Below are 22,491 nucleotides of genomic sequence, written 5' to 3' on the forward strand. Positions count from 1 at the left end.
ATAGTAAGGGTCTGGAGACAGTCCCTGAGCTAGGGTATCAAGCCGAGATCTCTTATTAGGAGGCTGAGGGTCCTTGGATCCTGAAGGAGTAGCATTGTCAATGGCATAGCTAAAAAAATGCAGTGGATTTTTTTCATAAAAATAAGCGAAGGAAGGCATTCTCCTCATCACCCTGTCTATGTCCTCAGTGCTCCATTCTCTGGAACTGGGGATGACAACCTCCTGTTGAGGTTCATCTTCTAATCCCATATCGTAAGGAGTGGGAAGGATGAGCCTGGGTGTAGTGACAGGGACAGGGGTCTTAGATTTGTCCTTATCTGACATGTGTTTGTCCTTGTGTACCTAGGGTGCAGAAGTAGAATGTGTAGACTTTTCGCTGATTGGACGGCGTGGTGCGTGAAGTGTGTCAGATTTTTTGTGGCGCCCGCCATCTTGCATTCGCGGACGACCGCGGACAGTGCGGTGAAACTTGGCTAAAAATTGTATTTAGTGGAGTGTGTTGGTGTGTAAGAGTGTTTGGGGAGGGTGGGGTAGTATGAGATAGGTTCAATGTTCTGTTTTTTTTATGTGCTAGACACTTTTGTTGTGTTCGATTTTTATGCGGACAACACGGCCGTTCTGAAATGTTCGTAAATAAACAGAATGGATTCGGTGTCAACTTGAAAGTGTTCTAAGAAGACTCGTGGGGTCCGGGAATGTTCGCAGGTGGTGTCCTGAAGACGTTGTCTGCATTGTTCATTGTCAAGCTGAAAGTGTTCTAAGAACACTCGCGGTGTCCTGAAATGTTCTAAAATAAACAAAATGGGGGTGTTCTGAGGACGTTCTCCGTATTGTGTGCCTGCTTAGCTGTATTCAATGAGGGAATGGCAGAGAGAATGAAGTGGAAATGGTAGAAGGGCTGTATAAGAGTTATGCGGTCTGTGGACAGGGCGGGCTACATCCAGGGTTTTCCAGCAAATCCAGCATGGAAAGAAGACTGTAGGGATCAGCCAATCATATGTTGAGGTTGTGGATTTGTGTTCAAAGAGACTGTGTGTAGTGAAGATGGCAGAAGTGGGGAAAGTCAGGGTGTTGGTGCTTGGAGATATGTTTGTGCATGGTTTACAACAGTATGCTCAATGCAGGCAGGTTGCAAAGAATTTTGATGTTAAAGGAGTGGAGGTAGTGTGGAGCACTGTGCCTGATTGCAATGTACAGGGAATTGTACAAGTTTGTGAAGATATGGGCAGGATCAACAGTCCCCATGTGGTAGTTTTGCACTATGGTGCTTTCCATTTGGGCTATGTCAGTGCCCCTACTTTGTTGGCAGATTTGGAACACTTGGTTCAAGCAGTAATGAACATCCTTCCAAATGCCAAAGTAATTTTTTCTGTATTAGTAACTAGGGCAATATGGGACAATAGTTCAGTTTTTTTTCCTCAGCAAAACAATGCTAGGTGTGTAATCAACCGAGGCATGTGTGCCTTCATGCTTAGAGCTGGTATGTTCTTCTGTAATAATGAGAATATTGATTCCAGTAATGCTGTTTATTTTAAAGAAGATGGCATTTCCTTATCTTTTATGGGAAATGCCATTCTGTTTTGGAATGTAAGGGTTGCTTTGGAGAAGGTTATGTGAAGATTTTAGGAGTAAAGTAAGAAAAATAAAAAATACAAAATAACAGGTTTCTGTCGAGCATCTGCAAAAAATAAAAACGGCTCTTTTCAGAGCCAACCTCAAAGGGGAAATTGGGCACACTATTTTAATTTACATTCACCACGCTCAGATTTTTGATATGTCCGCGGACATGGCGGTAGTCCGCGGACATCGAAATCACTACCTAGGGGTTCAGTATGTTCTATGTTACATGTATATAAAGTCAGGGACGTTATGGTGAAGTTGCGCTACTAAAAACCTATCAAATTCTGTAAGAAAACTTTGTTAAAGGGACGTTATGGTTCAAAGTTAAACCGAAAACCCCCTGAAATTCGGCAGTTATGGTAAGATAAGCAACTATAACTCGCGCCACCGTGCACTGCTAACACTAACACCCAGGACATCAAAGATGACATCACAAATGTCATTGATGACATCACTGATGACATCACATGGCTGGCTCTCCCTTTTTTTCATTTACTGACATATCTAAGCCACATAGTTTTCTTCAGTAACAGTCAGGAAGTAAAATTTGAAAAGGTACTATATTTGTAGACTTAGGGTCAAGTCATATCATATGAAACAGATATATATAGCGGAAGACACAGGCTTGAAAGAGCAATCCTTTCTGTGCATGAAGATAATCAGTTAGGTTATGAACTCTTTCTGCTACTACTTCTGCTTTTTTGCTTACTTCTCTGTCCCTGTATATATTCATATTTGTATGTGTTGTTGTCTCTGTGTTTTGTCTGTAATAATGTAATTATGTATTAAGTGGGTTCTATTAGCTACTTATTACATGTTTCACAGTACGCAAAACTCTAATAAGAAAGCAGTTATCATTTCATTATTCTACATGGCAAGATTATGAATATTGCACCTTCATCATGTATACTGCACACACTGCCTGAGTTGCTTAGTATACTGGATAGAACTTCATAATAGAATGCTATATCAATGCATTGCTTAACGCACTAATTAGCTCATGATATTTATTTAAATGATCCTTGACACTTTTTGGTCAACATTATAAGAATCCCTCCTACAGAGTTTTCATGAAAAGTAAATGCACATGAGATCAGTGATCTCATCAATGACATTTGTGATGTCATCTTTGATGTCCTGGGTGTTAGTGTTAACAGTGCACGGTGGCGCGAGTTATGGTTGCTTATCTTACCATAACTGCCGAATTTCAGGGGTTTTTCGGTTTAACTTTGAACCATAACGTCCCTTTAACAAAGTTTTTTCACTGAATGAATATATATATATATATATATATATCTCCCCACCCCCTCAGGCCAAGCCAACCCCCACACTGCCACCCACCTTCTTGGTCATTCGATCAATGAAGCGTGTGTCAGTGGAGGCTTTTGCCACCTCTTTTTCACCCACTCCTGCACCTCTGGCAGACTCACACCCTAACACAGCCCTTTCCATGCTCCACTCGGCTATCACTACAAGCTTGATGTACTTGCCCCTGTCATGAGGATCTGCATGAAGCCTAAAGCCAATTGCAACTCCTGGTCTGACTCGGGCATCGTCACCCTTAAACGCAAGTGTAGGATGGCTGAGAGGAAAGGGTTGGCATCTTGTTCATCCTCTGACAAACTGGCCTGCCACCTACTCCAAAGGCAATACCGACTCTGTCCTCTCCAAGAAGAGAGCTCACATCCATGCCTGTGTCTCTGTGGCATCTAACAACTTGGCCGAACTCTTTAAAATCTGCAAGGAGCTGGCCAATCCTGCCGCAGTTTCTACCTCTCCTGTCCCCTCACAGGCCCACTGTACGGCCCTGGCTTCTCATTTCATCTTTAAACCCCAGGACATCCGTTCCCCTCCTCTCGTCCTCTGCTGCTTCTCTCCCCCTCTCTCTCCTCCGTCGCCCCCTGCCCTCCCCCCACCTTCTTTGCCTTTCCTCTATTCACCCCTGATGGGGTTTCTCGACAAGTCTGATCTATGAAAGTCTTGTCAAAACAGTTTCTTCCCTGTTCTTCCAAAACCATCAAGGACCACATTGTCGCCCTCGCTTCAGCCTTGGCAGACTTCCGCAACCACTCTTTTGCCACTGGAACCGTCCCTTCCCTACTGAAGCACTCTATTGTGCACCCTCTTCTCAAGAAACCCTCTGCCGACCCCTCCTGTCCGGCTAACTATCGCCCGATGTCCACTACTCCTTTACTAGGCAAACTCCTGGAAAAGCCGGCCATCTCCCAGCTTAATCTTAATGCTGAATCTGTTGGTTGTCTCCATAACCATCAGTCTGGCTTCAGAGCAGCCAGAAGCACAGAAACTGCTCTCCTGAACATCCGTGAAGACCTGCTTTCTAACCTTGATGCCAATCTCCCCTCTGTCCTCATGTTACTTGATCTCTCTTCTGCCTTTGACACGGTCTACCACGCCATCCTGCTCAACCGGCTCTGTGATAACGTGGCTATCACTGATCAGGCTCCGGTCTGCTAACTTCTTTTCTCCCGGACCGACCCTACCAGGTCCAACTTGGTTAATTCCTCTCCTCTATCTCTCTCTCTAACTGGGGTGTTCCCCAGGGGTCTAACCTTTCTCACTGGCTGTTCAACCAATACCTGGCACCTCTCGCCCACTGCATTGCTGTTCTCTGCTTCAACTTTCAGCGCTATGCAGACGACTCAGCTCGCTTTCAGGCTCCCCTCTGCCGTCTCTTCTAAGGCAGAGATCCTCCTCATCGGCACACCTGCACCTTCCTTTCCTGCCACTCTCTGGCCGGCCTCCATTGGCCCTATTCCTGCTCCCACCTGTGAGGTTAAGAACCTCGGCCCATCTTCGACTCCACACACTCCCTTCTCTCCTCACATCTATGACATCTCTAAGAGGACAAACTACCAACTGCACCGGCTCAGGGGTAAACATCCTTTACTCTCCTTCCCCCAGAAGCTCACTGCAACAGCCTCTTTTTAGATCTGCCTGCCTCTACTCTCCATCCTCTACAACTCATCCAGAACAGGACTGCAAGCCTTGTTCTTGGCCTGAAGCCTAGGGGTCATATCTCTCCAGCCCAGAAATCTCTCCATTGGCTCCCAGTGGCTGCAAGGATCAAGTTCAAGACCCTTTGCATTGTCCACAAGGCCTTCTGGGGCCTGGGACCGTAATACCTCCAACTCTTTCTTTGGAAATATCGTCCTACTCTAGCTCTTTGCTCCTTCACCTCCAACTCCTTGAGGGTCAGTCGCTTCTCCAAGCAACGAGTTGGGTGCAGATCTCGCTCTTCGGCTGGCGCTTCCCTCTGGAACAGCCTCTCTGCCTCTGTGAAACTTGAGCAGAACCATCTCAGGTTCTGGAAGCATCTGAAGACATTCCTCTTTGCTTCTGCCTTCTCTCTTGCTCTTCCCTGCTGATCTCCTGCCTGATACTGCTCTAGTAACCTGGCTACCCTCTGAACTTCATGCCCAGGTCCCTGCCTACCCAGTTGCACTCCTGCACAGCCTCCTGGCAACTCTTGCACTTGGGTCTGTATCTGCAACCCTACAGTCCCTTTAACTGCACTTATCAGACACTTGTCTGCACGTAACCCTTGTACAGCCACCTGCTGGCCACACTAATTGTTTTTGGTCCTGTGTCCTGCACTTGCTCCTCCTCCTCTTCCCCTGGCACTTTTCCCCTTGCAACTCCCCTGCACTTGCGCAATCTCAATGTCACTAGGCCTAGTAAGATTACTGTCTTGTCCTCCCTTTGTTTCCCCGCCCTTGCCTCGTCGCGCCTTGAAACACTTGTGTATAGGCCAGTTATAAATGTCATCATATATCATAAAACAAACTAATTGGACTGAAAACGGGGAGTATTCCTGTGAGTTTCCCCAATACATTTTTCACACACTAGTCACAGGTCTTTACCAATTTTTAGAGTTATTCATAAACATCTACAAACATGTAACCTATAACTAAAGTTGCCCTCTAACATTTCTTCCTAAGCCCTTGTGATTTTACTACCACTAGGATGCGCTGACGAGCCCCTTATCTAGGGTTAGGGGATAGGGAGAGAGACTGGCTCTTTCTCACGCTATTCATCAAAGGTTGTACAGGATTCACTTAAACTGTTTGTGTGGCCAGAAGATTACTGATGAATTATATAGCTTTATATTTATTCTCAGCTCAGTATGGTCACACTTACAAAGAGGAAGAAAAAAACTTTTCTTTAAGAAAAAAAAAATGTGTTTAGAACCCCAACATGGGTATTGTTTGTTACTGTGCAGCTGTTTCTTAATGCAGCTGTACTTGTACCCAATATGGGTATTTTTCAAGCAAAAAAAGGCTTTGCATGCATTGTTTTAGAAGATGTTGCCCCCTTCTCTATGTGTCTGTAATTCCGGGAAAGAAAGAAAGAAAGAAAGAAAGAAAGAAAGAAAGAAAGAAAGAAAGAAAGAAAGAAAGAAAGAAAGAAAGAAAGAAAGAAAGAAAGAAAGAAAGAAAGAAAGAAAGAAAGAAAGAAAGAAAGAAAGAAAGAAAGAAAGAAAGAAAGAAAGAAAGAAAGAAAGAAAGAAAGAAAGAAAGAAAGAAAGAAAGAAAGAAAGAAAGAAAGAAATCACAATGTCCCTGTGAAATATGTAAGTCTATGTAAGAGACTTCTATCTCACAGGGACATTGTTGTGACAACACTCACAAAAGGTGTTGTGTCCCTGAAGAAAGTGGGTTAATCACCATGTCCACTGAAACCGGTAGGCCAGATGTGGCCTCTCTCTCTCTCTCTCTCTTGTGATACATCCTCCTTCATAAAGGGCAGATGGGTGGCAGGTCGCTACCCATCATGATTAAGTTTCCCCTCGCTACAACCATACTCTTTGCTCAAAATGTTAATATAACAATTTATATATTGTCTGGTTTGGTGGTTTCATGATTTGTGTACGTTGCAAGTCTTCGCTATGAAACAATGTTATTTTAGCCCTGTGATTTGCACTTTTTTTTATTATAACTTGATCACATAGTTTTCCACATGTTCAGTTTTTCAATCTTGCCATTTATTTTGACAAAAACGTTTAAGGGTAGTCAACAAAGTAGGCTTTGGCTAAATTCTGTGACCTGGCATGTGAACCATTTGCATGAATTGAGGATATGCAAAATTTACCCTGGATTTTATTTTTGACAGGGCAAAAAGTAGTATATAGATTATTTTTTTTAACCATATAACATTGAAATAATCCTCACATTGTTTTTGCACATAAAGCCCCAAAAGAAACAAACTAATCTAGCTGAAGTCCTGGTTGAAGAGGCACCATCCAAAAATTGGCAAAAGATGTACCATTTACATCCTCAGTGGGAAAGCAATTTAGTTTCTTCCAGCGTTATATGAAAATGTGCATCTTTCATCTATGGTGCGCAAGTTACAGCGGGGGAAAAAATAACGTTGACAGGCATTTTGCAATGATACACACAAATTATTAAAATGTTCCCAAAGGAAGCGGTCTGCGATCTTCAAAAGTTAAGTAAACTAAAGACTGCAGTGCAAATGCTGTTACAGAGGCACCCTTCAAAGGTGCTAATCATTTAATGAAAAACAAAATGTACCTTTAATGATGATGCAATTGTGAAGGGTACAGTGACTCCCATAGATGACTCGGTTATAAGAGATTTAAAAACTGTCCTGAATTTATGTCTGCCATGACAGGTGTGCAGTTAGGTGCTGCACTATGGAAAGGAGGGTATCTGCACAAACAGCAAATTTGATTGCCTATCTCTGATAATCTGCCCTTTTCAGACAAACTGCCTGAAATCAAAACTTTGATCCCCTCTAACAGCATCCAAGTGCTATTGTTGTTTCAAGATACACACCAGATTACTGAGCACTGGTGTAGAGCATGTAGTGTCAGATTTCACATTGAAAGTCTGAATTGGTTTCCTAGATTCTGATACGCGTGACCATTTTTAGAAGACAGCTACTAATACAAAATAATGAAAAAGATGTTTTTGAAGTTATTGATATACTGGTAAATGCATATGTCATTCCTTTTTTATATGAAGAGCAAATCAACCACCCAAGCAAATCTTGGTAAAATCTCATACTCATGGACATCACCAACCCAGTAGCTCTTGCCAGTAACTCCTGCCCACTGATCATTAACTATAAGTAGCTCTTGCCAACATAAAGATTGGTACCCCATGATAAATGTTATGGGAGCATTTTCAGGGGTTATATTCTAAGGATGGAAAAGGTGCATATCATTGTACCAACAGAGAGGGCAAGTAGACAAACTGAGGGGAAAGAAGAGTGAACGCTTGCTTATTTGCCAACCTGTAGAAGTAGGAACATCCTCGAACGGTGTTGTGTGTAAAATGCTCCATCGTCTTCTCATTGCCATAATCTTCTGATGGATCGGACCACAGAAGATCACACATCGGGCCAAAGGCCGGCGGTTCCTTAAACCGGTCTAACTGAAAGGCATGAACATGATATGACATGAAACGGAAGGATCCTCTAGTAAAAAGCATTTATTACACAGATCTATAGAAAGCTTACAGCCAAAGCACAAAATAAAAAACCTCATAAAACAGTACATCAATGAAAATAAAATGATATTGAAAAGAAATAACAAAAGCATGACTCGTAGGTGGGCTAATAAATCCAAATTAAGATTACATTCACAAATCTCCCAAGACCAACTTGTATGACATGTATGTGAAGAAGATTGTGTACGTCTGCATGAAGGTCTAACTCAGTTCCTGTAGACATAATACAATACCAGAGTTGGTAGTTGTGGTGGGGGGGCTAGGCAACAGAGGCCAGGTTGGGTTATGTAAAACTATAAGAAATTACAAAAAATATTTGTATTTTAACTTTTTTTACTTAAACAACTTTATTTCGGTTGTTCAACCATATAAGTACATAATGGTAAATAAGCAAACATTGCATTCATAATAAGATTCAGGCTCAAGCTAAAATTAAGGCATTACATGATCACACAATAAAAAAACCATCATACAGATAATATTGTGAAATCAGTTAATACAATAAAATGAGTAAGGAGATAAGTCATTATTACAAAGTACGAGTGCTTTCAGCGTTTCGAAAGAAAGTAGAAAGATTAAATCAACAGCTGTAATATGGTGGGAAGAGAACATTCTAGCAGCCTTACCTACTTGTCAGAATTCAAAATTAGCACCACACTATTTCGCAAGGGATTGCACTCTGAGCAGCCAGGCTCTATGGATATAATGAGTGGTTGCGTAAATAACATGCAAACCTGAGCATTGGCTCAAAAAACCTCACAGCAAAAAATGGATTGACGGATCGTTGACTCTTTAAAGATTGGTAACAAATATATTTTCCTCAGGTCGATGGTCCTACCACAAAACAACAGAAAGTGCATAACGGTTTCGTTGCCCACCTTACAAAACAGACTTGAGTTAGTGATACACCAGTTACTGGTAAGAGAGGCCACCAGAAGAATACCCAATCGAAAGCACAGATACAATGCCTTTTCGTATGCTGGAGAGATCTCATTCAGATATAATTTAGAGCTAGGGTGGATCCTCCATTCAAGGTAGTCTAGACCTAGCTTGAGAGATGTAGCATCAACCCTAAGGGATTTATTACTTCTTAATTTGACCGCCCTCTTGAGATTCTTTATCAAAGCAGGGTACACAACATTTGCATTTACCCACAAATCAGTCATATCCAAATCTTGGAGAGAGGATTTAACATGCCACCCTCCATTGCTAAGAGATGGATTGCTGTGTCCTGATAACTTTAAAGGACGCGTTGCTTCCATAGTCTGGCCCAAAAATAAAATCAGGCAAGCACGAATTTGGGCAGCAAACGGAGTACAACCCTGATCTAAATAAAACAGGGCAGTAGGAGCATGGATGGGGGGGGGTGCATTGGTGGTGTTGAGCAGTCGGTTGCAATAATAGTGAACAAAGCATGGAAATGTTAGCGTAACCCCATAGTTCAGAGCCATACAAAGCTGCCGGCAACGCTTGCTTCTGAAATAAATCCAGAGTTGAAGAAACTGCACCTCTTCCATGTTTCACATAAAATGACAAACTTGCTCCACGATGGTTGTTGACTTGACGATCTAAGCTGCCCACCTACCAGCTTCATGAAATCTCAGTCCCAGGTATATCAAAAAGTTCAACCTGCTCAAGCTCCAAAACCTCTACTTCAACCTTAACTAATCTATCTTTCGAGGGATGGGGCTTGAACACCATAACTTTCAATTTATCAATATTTAGACTCAGATGTAACTCACTACATTTGTTTAAAAATGTGGAAAGGCACTTCCTTAAACCTTGAGGCGCAGCGGAGAGAAGGTCCACACCGTCAGCGTAAAACAGGGCTGAGTACTTGTCAAATCCAATCTTAGGACTGTCTTGGCACTACCTTAATAGCGCATCTATAATTTCTTGTATATAGATTTTAGAGACAAGGGAGCCAAGACACACCCTTGTCTGACCCCCTTATCAACATCAAAAGGTTGTGTCAATTCTCCCCACAGCCCATAACATACACTAGCTTTGTTGGCAGTGGATAGCCGACGTATTATGTGGATCAGAACACTAGGAAAGTTTGTGAGGCGAGTATCTGCCATAAAGTCGCTCTACATACTGAATCAAACGCGGTCCTTAGATCCACAAATGCCAAATATAAACACATTTTCTTTTAAACTGTATATTTTTTAATGAAAAAAGTATAAAACTCTGATCAATCGTGTCTTTGATGTCCCAAAAACCAGCCTGCAAATTGTGAATTATACATTAATTGTCCACCTATTCCTGTAAAAGTTTTAAAATCTCTTTCCCAAATTGTTTTCCGGTGCTATCTAGGAGTGAAATCGGGCAGTAATTTCCTGGATTGTCCCTGCCGCCTTTCTTACAAATTGGTAAGGTCACAGCCTGCCTCCGAGAGGATGGTATTTCACCCGTGCACAGAATTGCATTACTTACCTTACAAAGCCACTGGGGCCCAGATATCCACCTCATCTTTTAACAAGTCAATGGGGATCAGATCGGGGCCGGCAGCTTTACCACTTTTGAGTGAATGGAGGGCTACCACCACCTCATCCACCGACACAGAGAGAGCAACGTCAGCAGAGCTTGGGGGTGAGGGGGTGGGCGCAGGAGCAGATAATGTATGCAGTGCATTGACCTGATACAACATGGAAAAATGCATCCAACATCAATCTTCATTAATATGACAAAGCAATGACTGGCCTCCCTTCAAGTCCACTGGCTGAAACCAGTTTCCAAAAAAGCGTATGGTCCCCCTACTGAACAGCATTCTGAAGAGCATTCCACTTCCCCTGAATAAACAGTCTTTTTTTGTGCATATCACGTTTTTATATTCCAAACGGTAGTGACGAAGTTTCACTCTATCCACCTCCACAGGAGATTTTGTACATTTGCAATTTCATAATTGGCCATACGACACTCATCATACCATACTTTCCCCTCACAAATGACTTTCAGATTATCTAAGCTAGCTGTGTAGAGATAGGACTGACTTGGAGTCAGGCCTCATTGAGTTAGATCAAGTAATCGACTTCCGTGCATGGCCACTGACCTTCAGTGACTGGGTGGTAATGTTTACATAAGACGTCCCCAATTGCGCAATAGATCCCATCATCCTAAGGGTAAGTGGTCACTTTCCATTCTCTGATCCACTTCAAAGTCAGCCACTTTCACCCAGTCTCGCCCTGAAATAAAGATTTAATCAATAAGGGAGTTCCCACTGTGCCCCCTAAACGTATGTTTTGCTGGCTGATGTTTACTGAAACGCTCATTACATGCCCTCAGGGTTAGGTTAGAGAGAATGCAGGATGATTCTCATGCCAAGCAATGTAATCTCCTCGGGCTAGTAGCCATCGAGGGCGGGATTTCCCACGCCTGGTCTTGCTCATCTAATTAACTCCTTGAGTGGTTCAATCTGAAGATTGATGTCCCCAGCCACACAAATGCAATTATTAAAGGACAGTTGTGGGGTTCTGCTCCCATGTGTTCCCCTAGGAGGGCTGAAACCAATGGTGGGGACGGGGGGCTAGTGGGGGGAGGGGTGTGTTTGCATGAATTCCTCATTTGTCTGGGGCAAGATTATAGTCTATGTTTGGATGCAATTCACTCCGTAGATGCCCTCATTTACTGATGCTCGCCCCAATTCACTACATTAAGTACTAAGAAGACAACATTTTGAAAAGTGTCTGAGGCAAAATGTTTGATGTGTTGGTTACTCCTTTTAAAAGTATTACTACTGTATACAGTTCGAAAGTGTTTATTAAAGCATTTTTAAAGGGAATTAAAAAATAAGATAAAAATTCAAGATGTTATCACGCCACTCCAAATAAGGGAAATGGCAAGATTACAGTTTACTTAAGTTCATTCACGAGAAGAGAGCACAAACAATCAATCCTTCTTGGACATTTTCTCAAATGTGCTGGAGCCATTGAGTGACAAACATGCCGCACAAAAAACTGGAAAAACTCCACCTGATGCAGAGCGAAAATCAATATCAAGAGCTTCTGAAAAACAACAAACAAACCGCAGCACGACTTGCTGACCAGAAGACAAGAGCAACATCCTCCAGGGCACATGAGACGCCAGAGCAAACTGAAGCAAGACTTGCAGACAAGAGCAAAATCCTCCAGGGCACATGAAACACCACTCGTAGAGGACACGGGCTACGCCGGGTGCCCCAGCTAGTTATAAATACTGTACAGACACAATGAGTCACTAACCCCTACCCAGATCAGGAATACTAAAAGGGCCACAAAGCCTGTAGAGCTAAACTCTATCCTCCAACCAAGAGAAACATCAATCCAAATCAAAAGACCGCACTGGGCCTGCCTTTGGGTCCCTTGGTGGCTGGGATGGCAAACATGAAATTTACGCAGATAATTGCACCAATCAGGATTGTCAATTAATCTTTTCACTTCTGCTATGTTCCAGGATACAAGCTTAAGTACAAGGAGAGCAGCCACGATATTGCCATCAACCCTATCCAGTCAATCCAATTTCTCCAGATCACCACAGTTATAACCTCTACCAACAGTGGTTGGCCTTGCCCCGACAGCCTCACCCTGTGACCCAAAAGAATGCAGGGCTAAGTTCCTAATTAGCTGGTAACTTGTGTGATACTAAGGCCCTAATAAAGGTGTCAGACGACCTTAGCAAGATCTTGGTGTTACCAGAAGGATAAGCCCTACAATCAATACTGAATAGGCCTTCCAACAGAGACCAAGATGCGAAAAAGACCTGCATGTAGTCGACATGATTACCTGATATGGCTCCCCTGACAGTGCGTGATGTTGTTTCTGATTATGGCGAGGCAGTGTTTAGAGTGGCCTATCCAATGGGTACATTTATTTACCAGTAACTCGTGGTCCTCACAGGAATGGGGGGGGGATAGTCTAGGTACATTGGTCATAATAAGGCCCAGGGGCACCCCCCACTGGGCCCAGTTTGTTCAGCTAGCGGCAGCAGTAGAGCTGGGAAAGGCCTGTTAAGGGGTGGACCGGACCATCGGGTCGGTATGCTCTACGATGGTCGTTCACCCCCACCGGCCCTCTGGAAACAGAATTCTGTCTATAATTGGATTTCATAGTTTTGCCTTTGTCAATAAGCTCTGGGTTTGTAACAACACTTTCAGGGGTCGACCTGGTCATATGGGCAGCACGCCTCAGGTTAGTCTTTACAGCGCCAGGTTTATGCATACTGCGCAGGGATGAGGATAAGGGGGGAGGGCTGACAAACAGTCAACCTTTTCCTTGGTTCGTTTGATTTCTTCCATCAAATCCCTCGCCCATCTATCCACACTCTGTGCAATTGAGTTTTTGAAGTCCGCCAAAATAGCCTCAACCTTCTTAATGGGCATGCTGCTTTCATTGTACTCATTGATGTGAGTCCTGTGACAGCAGGTCTGAGAACCTACGTAGTGGTATGAATTGGTGCCTCCTGGTTGAGCTCCACCCTGTTCCCCCTTCCCACAACCTGTGAGAAACTAGAAAGTGTCTCACCCGCTAGTCCCCGGGGATCTGTCATGCCGGTGGACAGGACACAGCTATCGCTTTTGGATCCAGTTCCTGGGGGTGGACTAGTGCAGAAGGATCACCTGGATGAAGGGTCCTCGGGGAGTGGAAGTAGGACACCAGAGGGTGAGGCGCGGTATCCCCTTCCTAATAAAACCTTTTCCCCATCCTACCAGGCAGAGTACCTAGGAATTCTACCCCCCCCCCACCCGTTTCCGACACAAACACTTTCTCACAGACAGTTCACCGTGAGCGACAACGGACAAACTCCAGAGCCGTATACCTGACGTCCCAACATCATGGACAGGCAAGGTCAGGCCATTCCAGATTGTTTTACACACACCGACTGTCATTCCCCTCCCCCTTCAGATAAAAAGCAGAGCGCGAAACCATGCGAAGAAACAGCAGTTCCAAGATGGCAGTTTAATAAAAGGAGAAAGATGGCAAGACCAGAGAGAGTCGCAAGGAGGGAAGTACCTGTGACCTCTAAAGATTTAATTTTGTGAGCTTTGGAAAGTAAGAAACCGAAGACCAGGAACTAAGGCTGATCAAACCTGCACAGTGTGTCGGAGGCACCTGGGGCTCTCCCGCGTCGATATCCAAGGCAGGGAGGAGCGATTGCAGCGGTAGTACTGTCCTTGGCTCCTACAACAAAGTGGCGTCTGAAAACACAGCACAGCCGGTGAGTCAGAGAGTCCGGTACCAAACCAGCTTGCATTTTGAACGAAGGTTGCATGCTGCAACATTGTACAAAGAGAACTTTATGTGAGGCGTTTGCAAAGAGCGACACAGATATAATTGTAAACCAAAAGGAGTAGTTGAACTTTATAATTGAACTTTGGGAGGCCAAAAAATCATACCATACACAGAGTGGTCCGGCGCCAAATGGGTGCTCATTCGAAAGTCTCTGTGTTAGGTATCCAACTGATGCTGAGTGTGAGAAAAGGGAATATTGAGAGTGAAGTGGTCATGCAACGGGTCAAGTTAAACCCTGTGCACATTCGAAAGTCTTTGATAGTTTAAAGATCATCACAATTGGTCCGAGCCCAGCTGAGGGAGACTTAGAGTGAAAGAAAGGGATCTGAGCCCGGCTGAGGGGGATCCGGGTGAACCGTGATTCACCCGATAAAGAATTATCCGGACATAGTTTGAAAGGGATCTGAGCTTAGAAGAGGCAGTTCCAATGTTGAACTTTTGTTGTGAAAGGGATGTGAGCCTGGCTGAGGGGGATCCAGGGTGAACACCTAAATTGAAAATAGGAGAAAGGAAAATAAAGTTTTTGTGTTGTTTTTGTATAGCATGCACTCTGAGTCCAGGGACTTGCAAGAAGTAAAGAGGCTTGCACACAGACTGTCTTGAGCTGTGTAAATGGAACTGTATCAAAGTCAAAGATCACCTAGAAATAAGACAACTCTCCCCCAAACTAGGGGAGAACGTAGACGCTCTATCGGCCAAGATCGCACTCTCTCCCAATACCACCATCACCTTTAATCTAGTATATCGCCCGCCAGGCCCTATACTGGACTTTCAGGACAACCTCTCACACCTGCTGGGGGAAAACCTTAAAACTACTACCAAGACTATTCTCTTAGGAGACCTTAATTTGGGACTCCACGACCTAAAAGATAGACCCTCCACTACATTAGCACAAGCTCTCCAAGAAATGGGCTTTGAACAAAAAGTACTCCATCCTATCCACAACAAAGGACGTACTCTTGACTAGATAGCCGACCATAACTGTGGCATCGACATCAGCTCCGTCACACCCACCCCCTGGTCCGACCACTTTCTCATTCATTTCCTCATCCCCACACTCAACAACTCGATAAGAAAACTCAAGCCAGCACCACCAGCCTTAGCCAGAAGCACCAATAACCTCACCAAAGAAAACATTTCCCCTTACTTAGAGGCCCTCACTACCAACCTCTGTGCTACACCAGACCCTGCTGCTCTGGCGGATATTTACAAATCCACCATTAGCACTGCCTTAGACATCATTGCCCCTCTACAAAAGAAAAAAACAAAAAATACCAAACACTCAAATACTTGATTCTCAGCAGAACTAAAAGAATTACGAACCAAAAAACGCAAAGCCCTAAACTTATGGCAAAGTGCGGCCAACGCAGCATCACTATCCGCCTACAAATCACTGGCCACCCAATACAAAAAAAGTATCATAGCAGCCAAATCCACATTCTACAATGAAAGAATCGCTAACGCCACATCAGAATCTAAAGAGCTTTTCGCCATCTTCAAGGAACTATCCACGCCGGCCACCAAGTCTCAAGAGATTGTTAAGGATCAAGCCTGGTATAACACCATACAAAGCGCCCTCAAACAAAATTTAACTCCTCCAAGCAAAAATCCTAGACCATCACACAAATCTCACTCAGCACATCTTATTAGCTTACCATACGGAAACAATGACTGAGAATAAAAAGACAAATCCCATTACTCCATTCAAATTTAGAGAAGTCTCAGAAAAAGAGGTAGTGGATATCATTAACAGAATCAAACCCTCTAATTGCAAAGGCGACGCTTGCCCCGCCAAACTAGTTAAAGACTGCGTAGAAACACTAGCCCCATTTCAAACCTTCATCAATGCATCCTTCAACACAAACTCAGTCCCGACTAGCCTAAAAGAAGCCTGTGTGCGCCCTCTTCTCAAAAAACCCACTTTAGATCATTAGAACGCCAACAACTATAGACCCATCACAACCGTTCCCTTCCTGCTTAAGATCCCCGACAAAGTTGCGTACACACAAATACAGCAATATCTGGAAGAAAATCACATATTAGGAAAAAGGCAATCGGGTTTCCGCCCGGGACATGGGACCGAATCGGCCCTACTAGATCTCAAAATCCAACTAAATGACATCATGGACAAAGGCAAACCAGCACTCCTGCTCTTGCTAGACCTATCTGCCACCTTTGACCTGGTCAATCACGATATTCTAGGCACGCAACTCAAAAATGAAGCCCACTTCTCGCCAGAAGCCATCTCCTGGGTCAAATCATTCCTCGAGGGTCAACTCATGAAGGTCTTTTCTGACTCGGCGAGCGCTACCCCTACCACTATCCATTGTGGCGTCCCACAAGAGTCCTGCACTGCCCCCATCTTATACAACATCTTCACCTTCCCACTGTTCAATGACCTGGACCGTCGTCACATAGCCTACACAAATTATGCTGACGACACGCAAGTCCTGCTCCCTGTCACAGGGATCTATGAACAAGACGCAGCGGCATTAACCAAGATCTATACAACCATCCAAACCTGGATGGCAGCAAACGGCCTCTGCCTAAACGGGGACAAAACAGAGATCCTACTAGTTGGCACCAAAGAAACTCTAAACAAACTCCAACCGCGGTACAAATCCTTTAACATAGACAACTCCACCATCACAGTCTCCACTGTAGTTAAAACGTTAGGAGTATACCTTGACTCTACTCTCTCCATGACACAAGTCAATGCCATAGCCTCCTCTGCTGCACTTACCACTAAAGTAACCAACGCTGTTAAACCCTTCCTATCCACAAAAAACTGCCTGGCCGTAGCCAGAGCCACAGTAGGCACCAAATTGGATTACTGCAACGCTCTCTTCCTGGGCACGTCTGCACAAAACCTAATAAAAATGCAAGTCACACAAAACAATGCCCTGAGAGCAGCCCTAAGCATCCCTAAAAGGGAGCACATCTCTCAAGCCAGGAAAGAAGCCCTCTGGCTACCCATAAAAGAAAGGATACTATTCAAATCCATGACCATCACCCACAGACGCCTTTCTGCCAAGGCTCCCCCCTATCTTTCTGAAAGAATCACTCTTAACTCATCCATCAGACCCACTAGGTCACATTTGAAGAACCAGATCTATGTACCCACATTCAAAAGAAGCAAAGCCGGTGGGTCTAGCTTTCAACACCTAGCACCCAAAATCTGGAACGCACTCCCTACCGCGCTAAGGAACGAAAACTCATACCACGCCTTCCGTAAGGTACTTAAAACCACGCTGTTTAATTAACTCCACCCTATCCTACTGTACCCACTCAACTGTACTTAAATTAGCACAACTGTAAGTAAATATGCATAAATGCTCTGCACTGTATCTGTATTTACTCCATGTACGCCTGTAACAAGTAAGATTGCTTTCAGCGCCACGATGCCCCTGGGCAGATGTGCGCTATACAAATCCAAATAAATAAAAATAAAAAAAGTATCCTCATGCCGCAGAAGCTAGAGTATGTGCTTTGATCGAGTGAACCGCCTTGTCCCGTGCTGAAAACATGGGGAAGGGGGGCCAACGGCCCGAACATCCTGACTTATCATTTTGTGAACACTTCCATTTTCATAAACATCACCCCACATTATTTGTATATTACTAGTAAGGATTGGCAATAGTTTTTTTAGTATAAGCCATTTTAATTTGACAAGACTCCACTAGGACTTCATTATTATTATTTGATGGTCGGAGCTTGCTCCCATTTATAGATTTAGGTTTAGATAGGTGTTTATCTCAACCATGTGAAATTTCAATAAAACACCTTTGAACTGTGGTCACCTGTGTATGTCTTACTGTTGATATCATGCGTTCCTTACAGACCAACCCAGTCTGCCCCTTTTTTCCACGTCACAGTCTTCCACTGGCGCTCAGCCAAGAATTCTAGCAATGGATCTATCAGGCAATCTAGCAGATGGGATCCAGAGGGAAGAGACTGAAACGGTTACTAAGGGGCAACAGGTGAACAATGGGGCGTATCGGCAGGGGGTTGTGACAGCCCCTACTTAGATCTACTAAGGGCATCCTACTTGTGTCCACCTGAAAAGAAGAAGTCATGTTAGTGTTTAATCCATTAGCTAAGGAAACTGAGGGAGACATAGCCACTTCAGCCAGGTGATCTAATGAACGTTGAGCCTTGCCATCTTTAGTCAGTGGATGGATTTCAATAATGTTTATACCCGCCTTACCTCTTTCCAGACTGTTGCTGGACTTTCTAAAGGAAAGGTTTCTTCCGCCGATCTGTCCAGGTTTTTGGGCGGTTTCAAAAGGCCCCAAGATGTCCTCCTTCGAGATGTGGGGTCCTGTACCTTTACATGAGGTGTTATGGTTGGCAGGTGGATCATTAGTGCCATCGCAAAAGCAAATCAGGTCCACAATACCCTCCTGAGGCACACAGTAGAGTTAGGTTTAGTAATCCACTGCAATTCATTCTCTTAGGGTTGGGGTTAAGTCACTCTCCTGGGTGTTCAAATGACTCTCTGACCCAATCCCATCTATGTCTGACAGTAGGCCCTTGATTTTGGAAATCCATAGATTTACATCCTTGATCAGCTTTAGCAGCCTCGAAATTATGCGTTGGCTGGCCTCATCAGGCAGGACGGGCTGCTCCCTCTGCCTTTCTTTTCACCATTTTTAAATGCAGTCCAGTAAATGGGAGGAGCAAATGACAGTCTGGTAAATGGGAGGGACAAGTAACACTTCAAGAACCAACCACGGGAGGGTAGGGGAACAAATCCTATATAACCTCTAAGTGTCAAAGAACTGAAAAGACATTAAGCACCCGAGTTCAGCTTCTGGCTACATTTGTTCCTTTTTATCGCAACGCATCCCTCCTGCCACCGGCAATCAAAAAGAGCGGAGTGGAGAGTGCGAAAAGACAGATGGTACAGACCCCCCAGCAACGTTCAATAAGCTCCTAAGGGAAGAGCAATAGTGTCAGCTCCAATGTTTGTAAAACAATGTTGGGCAGGTTATAACTGGCATCCAAACAATTCCAATGGAGCATTCATCAAGGCCAACAGGCGCCTTTCGCTGCAACACAAACCTCCCGCACGTCTATAATAAGCCAGAGAAGGGTTGCAATTAGTCACAGTTTTTCACATTTTTTTCGTGCTTTTAACGCTACCAATTGGTCTTAACAACGGCAACAGCTGCACTCGAGGAGAGAGCCAATTACCACAAACAGTCCGCGGCTCACAACAGCCACCCTTGACTGCCGGGCTTCACCGCTACGGCTCCCTATCTGGATTCCTGAAGGCAGGGGGGGCGTGACAAAGAACTGGTACACAACTTCCTCTTCCACAACCCGTGGCTCACAACAGCCACCCTTGACTGCCGGTCTTCACCGCTATGGGTCACTGCCTGGGTTCTTGAAGGCAGGGGGCGTGGCTAAGAACTGGTTCGGCAACTTCCTCTTCCATGACCCGCGGCTCCCAACAGCCACCCTTGACTGCCAGGCTAACTTTATTAGTAATAGATGCATAGCGCAGATCTGGTGGCATGATTTACATACCTAGTGGGAAAGGATTGCATCCCAAGATCTGCTGGAAACTGGTGTACACTAGGACGATTACATAAGTCAGAGGGGGATTTGTAAAAGTACATGGGTTATTAGAGTCTAGAAGGAGAAAATCTATTTTTATATCATCCTTATTGATCATTTGGATCAAATGCTTGTTATCTTTGAACGACCAGAGAGGTAAAACAAAGAGGCCCTCATACTCTCAAGATACCTTGTATCGCTACAACAGGTGGCATGGTAACCTGCCCAGGGAGGCAACAAGATGAAAACATTTCTTACCTGTAACAAAGGCTATCCAGCACTAGGACTTTGTGTAGCTGTAATGTGTGAAGTTAAAGTCAAATGGGGTAATGATATTGTAAGGTTAAAAACTAAACATTTGAGCACAATGGATGCCTAGGAACCGGATAATGTTTTTATGTTAAAAACTCTAGCTGATATTTCAATCACATTTGGTTTCATGACGTTGGCAGAAAGGTGAACCCTGCTATGAAGTGCCAAGGCCTTGTGCCCGGCAGCTGTGCAAGCAAGGATCACTGCACAGCAATAACACTAGTAAATGGAGCACTGCTGGTGTCTGACCTATGCCCCTAAATGGGATGGGTCTATTTATTTATGACATGTGCCCTTCGTCAGAATATTGAATGAGAGGCAGGGGAAAGAGAAGGGCTTCTTGCCCCTGCCGCCGTGCTGCCATCATAGGCGTGATGGGAAAGAAAGAGAGGGAAAGAGAGACAGCGAGAGAAAGAGAGAGAGAGAGAGAGTTAGGGAGAATGCTCACACAAGTGCTAAATTCCCTCTACCTTTAGAGCCCTCGAACTCTTTTGCAATATTTTGGATATTTGAACTTTTCATTTGCAATGTGTTTTACTTTTGTGTTCTTTGGTTATAGAGTTTTAACACAACTCCATAGGCATATTCTTTTTCTGTGCGTCACACAGCACCTTCCGTGCAGTGGCACAGGGATGTCTTTCAGACTTCCCAAGGTTTAAATACCTTCTCTGGGACTGACTACCGTCTCCCAGAGCATGTAAAGTTAAAATGACTTTACTAGTCTCTTTAAATTTACTGGCCCAGCACCCACTATCTTCCTATAGAGTGCTGGAGGGGTTGCCTAGCTCCCCCCCTGCCCGTCCCCCCCTCCCCCCGAGTCAAAACACCCATCCAACAGTAATATGTTACCCTTTCCTACTTTAATTGGCTGGTGGCAGTGCTTTAGATCAACTACCGTGATTTTTCCTGACTGCTAACAATGGTGGCTAAAAATCGGGTCAGCCTTGTTTTTCAATATGGTCTACACTCTGGTCATCTTTTTTCGCCATTTCTTTTAGGAAAGGTCCTTCATGCGTTTGTCTCTGCGCGCCAAACCAGGTTTGGTCCCTTTGTTTGTTGGCCTTTAGCGGGCTTCAGTGCTGAAGCCCTCCTTGGGCGCCAGGGTGTCTGGGGTGGACAGGATGTGAGGGAGGTGCCCGGAACTCCCTGTGCTTAGTCTCCTAGGAGACCTGAATGCACTCTGGCGTGATTGGCCGGCTGGCTGTCTGGCAAGGACAGCCACCCTGCTGCGTGAGTGACAGCCAGGCTGGAATGAATGGGAGGAAACTGTTTAAAAGCAGGTCTCTGGAAAGGAGAGTCGACCACTAGAACAAAAGAACCGAAGAGGAGAGAAAGGAAGATGACTGCTGCAACTCCTGGACGACCGGTGAAGCCCTGCTGCAGGTCCGAATTGCCTGAAACTCGGACGACAGAGATGCCCTTCAAGGTTAACTTCTTCCCTTGAGTTTTGTGGGAACAACCAACTCGTAAGCCACCTGGACACCGTCCAATTCTGGTCGAATTTTCATCAGAGTGCTGTTGAAAACTGGATAGCCAGAGGGAAGGAAACCAGTTTATGGACTTTAAGGCACTCGCACCTTAAACCTTGCTATAGCTTTTGGACTTTTCCCTGGGCAGTGCAGGAACCTCCCGACGTCGTCCTTCTTGTCCCGGCGACTGAAACTCAAGAACAGCGAGATCTGCTCGAACTTCCAGGAACAACTGCCTCAGCTGCAGCTTTCTTTATTGACAAGGTACTGTGCAAACGCGGTCCGGAAATCTTTTCGGCCATCGAGAAAGTGTGTGAAACTTTCCTCAACTACGAAGGCTTGTCCTTCCCTTAACATTGGTCAAAGTTTTCGCCTAGCCAAATCCTTTATAAATCTGTGGCAAAGATTTAGCCGTTATATACCAGAACTGTGCTATCCTATACAAAAGACTCTGAACCACTGACTTTGGCCCAGGCCTATTGAGAAGAATTGCTGGTTGTATTGAACTGAAACCCTTTGCCCTGCCGATGAATGTATTTGGGCTGTCTATTCTTATAACCTTGTCTTTTCCCTCCTTTATTAATTATCTGAAGTGCCATTGTGCTCCCACTTCATTTTGGAGCTAAACTTGTTCATTTACTTACCGGTTAGATTTTTGTGGTGTATTATTGTGTGATATTGAGCTGCTTATGCTAGAGTAATGTTTTCTAACTGAGTAAATAAATGTATAATCTTTTATCAAGAAAAATTGAGTAAGTGTATATTTGAATCACT

General features: G+C 44.4%; 1 protein-coding gene across 2 annotated transcripts in view; it reads right to left on the minus strand.

The window, feature by feature from the left end:
- Positions 1-22,491, minus strand: part of PPP3CC (protein phosphatase 3 catalytic subunit gamma) — a 1,509,833-nt gene that overhangs the window by 919,411 nt on the left and 567,931 nt on the right. For both annotated transcript variants that reach the window (XM_069617714.1, XM_069617713.1), the window contains exon 6: positions 7,894-8,033. In XM_069617714.1, coding sequence (XP_069473815.1) covers positions 7,894-8,033 — 140 coding nt within the window. The remainder of the gene's footprint in view (positions 1-7,893; positions 8,034-22,491) is intronic.

Source organism: Ambystoma mexicanum, chromosome 10 (genome assembly GCF_040938575.1).
Source record: "Ambystoma mexicanum isolate Mex_15411 chromosome 10, UKY_AmexF1_1, whole genome shotgun sequence".
Lineage (NCBI taxonomy): Eukaryota > Metazoa > Chordata > Amphibia > Caudata > Ambystomatidae > Ambystoma > Ambystoma mexicanum.